Source organism: Myotis davidii, unplaced genomic scaffold, assembly GCF_000327345.1.
Source record: "Myotis davidii unplaced genomic scaffold, ASM32734v1 scaffold72, whole genome shotgun sequence".
In the NCBI taxonomy this organism is placed as follows: Eukaryota; Metazoa; Chordata; class Mammalia; order Chiroptera; family Vespertilionidae; genus Myotis; species Myotis davidii.
The window spans coordinates 2,879,859-2,882,936 of NW_006284618.1; the positions used below are offsets into that span (position 1 = coordinate 2,879,859).

Below are 3,078 nucleotides of genomic sequence, written 5' to 3' on the forward strand. Positions count from 1 at the left end.
TGGAAAATGGGTTGTGGGAGGAAGTGAGGAACCCACTCGCGTGCCCGGCCCACAAGATCTCGCACAAACTGTCTTCCACTCCCTCCTGCCCCTCAACTGCCCGGCCCCAGGCCCCAGGCCCCAGGCCCCAGCACTGACCACAGGACCAGCCAGCGCAGGCGCGGACCCACGGAAGCGCTGGGTGCAGACAGGATTGCAAGATGAGGGTCCGTGTACGTTTGAAGTCTGCCCCCCCCCGCCCCCCTAAGGAGGTGGGAGAGGTCGGTCAATGTCTTGCCAGGACAGCCAAGGGCCGGCCGCCAGTTCCCTGGTGACCTGAGGCACCCAAGGCCGCAGGGATGGAACCCGATCTCAAGTTCAGGCCCAGGCGCTCGGGGAGCACTCCGTCCAGGAAGTGTCTCTGGCCAAAGCCAAGCTCCTTCGAGGATAACCCGCCCAGTCGTAGCGCTGGGCTATGCGCTGGCCCAGGATGGGGCGATGGAGACACCTCCCAGCGAGGCTGCTGCAGGGCCAGCGCATGGAGTTTGGGGCAGGAGGGAGGGGGCCACATTGGAGAGACGCGCGGACACAGAAAGACGGAAAGAGGCAGTGAGACTGAGACACACAGAGAGACAGCTACCCAGAGCCCAGGACCCACCAGAGTGCGAGAGGCCGAGACCCGGGGAGGCTGGGGTGGAGAGGGAGGGAGGGAGGGAGGGCGGGAGGGAAACGCAAGCTAGAGAAGACCAGTGAGGTAGGGAGGCCCGGCCTCCAGCCCTCAAGTCCCCTCGGAGGAGCTGAAGGTGATGGGAAGAGGATGCGCTCTGGGCCCAGACCCCAGGGCCTCCGAATGTGGGTATGCGGCCCTAGGAGTCCGGGCCCACATCCCCTCGCACTGGCCCCGCCGCCCGCGGCCTCTGCCGGCCTCCGGACCATCTCCTCCTGGCTCTCCGGGTCCCTCCGAGTCACCGCGTGGCCTCTGTAGGGCTCTCTGGCCCGAGGGCCCGGCGGCCACCGCCCAGGGCTTCCAGCCACAGCCTCTTGTTCTCAAAAGCGCCCTCCACGCAGCTGAACCGGGCCGAACCTGGGGACCGCAGGCTGCCTGCACGGCACCGGAGCAGGGCTCCGTGAGTTCCCGTGGCCGGCTTGAGGCCATGGCGGGAGAGGGGAAGGCATGGTGGTCCCAGAGTCTCCTGATGAGGGATGTGGGCGCTGCGTGTGGACTGGGCGGACCTGGGTCTAGTGCTCACCCCACCCCCTAATCCGCCCCTACCCTCAGGCGGCCCTGCGGAGCTGGCGCTGTCCATACTTGAAGTGCTGAATGCGCGCCCCGGGGCCCCTTGGAGCTGGACTGTTTGCCTCAGGGCGCGCGTGGGTTCCCATCTCCTGCTCCATCCCCTGACCACGGTCTATCAGAACCCCAGCTGTGTTTCCGGCCCCCAGTGGGGGATCCTATGCCAGGCAGGGAGGCTCTGATCCAAACGTTTCCAATGGGCGAGGGGGTGGGGATGGGTCCATGGGATCTGCGCCTGGCCACTCTCAAAGCCAAGTTCAAGGTGTGGAGAGGGTACTCTCAGCTCGCCCAGGGTCACAGGGCGATGCTGCCACTCTGGAGCCCTGCAGATTGATTTTTAAGGGAAAGACTATGCACCGTTTGCATTCTGTTAGTGCAGCCAGCATTTGAAAGCATGTGCTCGGACAATGAGAGCCACTGCCGGGCATGGGAGTGCTTGACTGAGTACCTGCGCAGCATAACACGCGGGCAGAGCTAAGTCAGCTCTCTCACATCCCCTCGCCCTCCTGGTTTCCACTCCCCAAAGTGGCCAATAAAGGGCCCTTTGTTTACTCACCCGCGTGCGATGGCCCACAATGCAAACCTGCCAGGCGTTCTTATTCATGCGCAGAAATTCTTCCCCTTCTCCACATTGTTTGAGTTTTCTCTCCTGGTTCTCATTTGATAAATGGCCTCCGGGTCTGTGGCTGACCTCAGCAGGTGCTGCCAGTGCCTGTGACCTCAGAGCCTGCCCTCCGGGGGGTGTGCCATGACGTCGATGAGCCTGCGGACGAGATGCCTGCTGCCCCTCCCCAGTGGGCAGGAGGCCCCAGTCCCCTTCTTGGTGGGGAAAGAGAGATTGTCATTCAGAGTGGACACAGAACACAGAAGTGGCTAACACAGCCAAACTTCAATGCCTTCTGAGGAGGAGAACATTGATATTCTAAGGTTTATAACAATTTTTATTAAAACTGTACAATAAATTACAAATGAGTAAAAATTCTCTGATATACATCGTAGGAATCACCATACAAAAATATGTGCAAAATGTTGTGGTGGATCGCCATACAAACCTCCGTCAGGCCTGTGAGTACCGGTTAGCACGGAACAGATCACATGTGTAGACTGTGTTATTGAGGAGTTTTTCAGGGGACGCAAATACTGGCTGGCATATTGCCAGGCGGAAACAGGTCCTCAATTCGTTTTTGCATAAACGTACAGTCAAGCTTTTAAAAAATATACAGTAAACAAATATATGATTTGATACATATATTTACAACTTGATTTCCTGAGCCTAAACGTAAGTCCATTACTGTGTTAAAACACACAGCCCACCTTAAGGTTTCGATGATGGCAAAAGCAGGTGAAAGTGACAGTGCCTCAAACCCACACCCACACACCCTCCTTCCTGACCTCCAGGGCCGTGTAAGGCACGCAGGGTGTCCTGAAGCTCGGGGTTCCACGTGGGCAGAGCACCACGGTCCTTCAGCAGCTGGCACCCCAGACGGAGGTGCACACACATCCGTGTCGGCAAGGAAGCTGTGGGTCTCTGGTCTAGACAAATGAAGCCATGCGCTGTTCCGGGGTGTGCACACAGTGCTACGTGTGAGAGCCGTTACGCTGCATACATGTTGATGTCTTGGTTACACATTCCGCATTTCTGGCAACGTTTCAGAGTCCCCCCCTCTTGGTCCACTGCAGAGGGACTCATTTCCACACAGATTTCCCCTTTTGAGGAGCCCAGTGGTCTTGAGTAAAAGGTATACGCTAGGATTTAGAAAACGCACCTTCTTTAAAATACTTGAATTCTTCAGATGCTCGCGGGA

General features: G+C 58.3%; 2 protein-coding genes across 5 annotated transcripts in view; both read right to left on the reverse strand.

Moving 5' to 3' along the window:
- The window catches only part of DPYSL4 (dihydropyrimidinase like 4), a 15,965-nt gene extending 14,088 nt beyond the window's left edge, over window positions 1-1,877 (reverse strand). Inside the window, exon 1 of the mRNA XM_015572536.1 lies at window positions 1,830-1,877. Within this exon, the coding sequence (XP_015428022.1) occupies window positions 1,830-1,877 (48 nt within the window). The remainder of the gene's footprint in view (window positions 1-1,829) is intronic.
- Window positions 1,878-2,196: 319 nt separating this feature from the next.
- JAKMIP3 (Janus kinase and microtubule interacting protein 3) overlaps window positions 2,197-3,078 on the reverse strand; it is a 37,431-nt gene continuing 36,549 nt past the window's right edge. For all 4 annotated transcript variants that reach the window (XM_006754927.2, XM_015572805.1, XM_006754920.2 and 1 more), the window contains one exon: window positions 2,197-3,078. This exon is cut by the window's right edge and continues 1,321 nt beyond it. The gene's annotated coding sequence lies outside the window, so the exon portion shown is untranslated.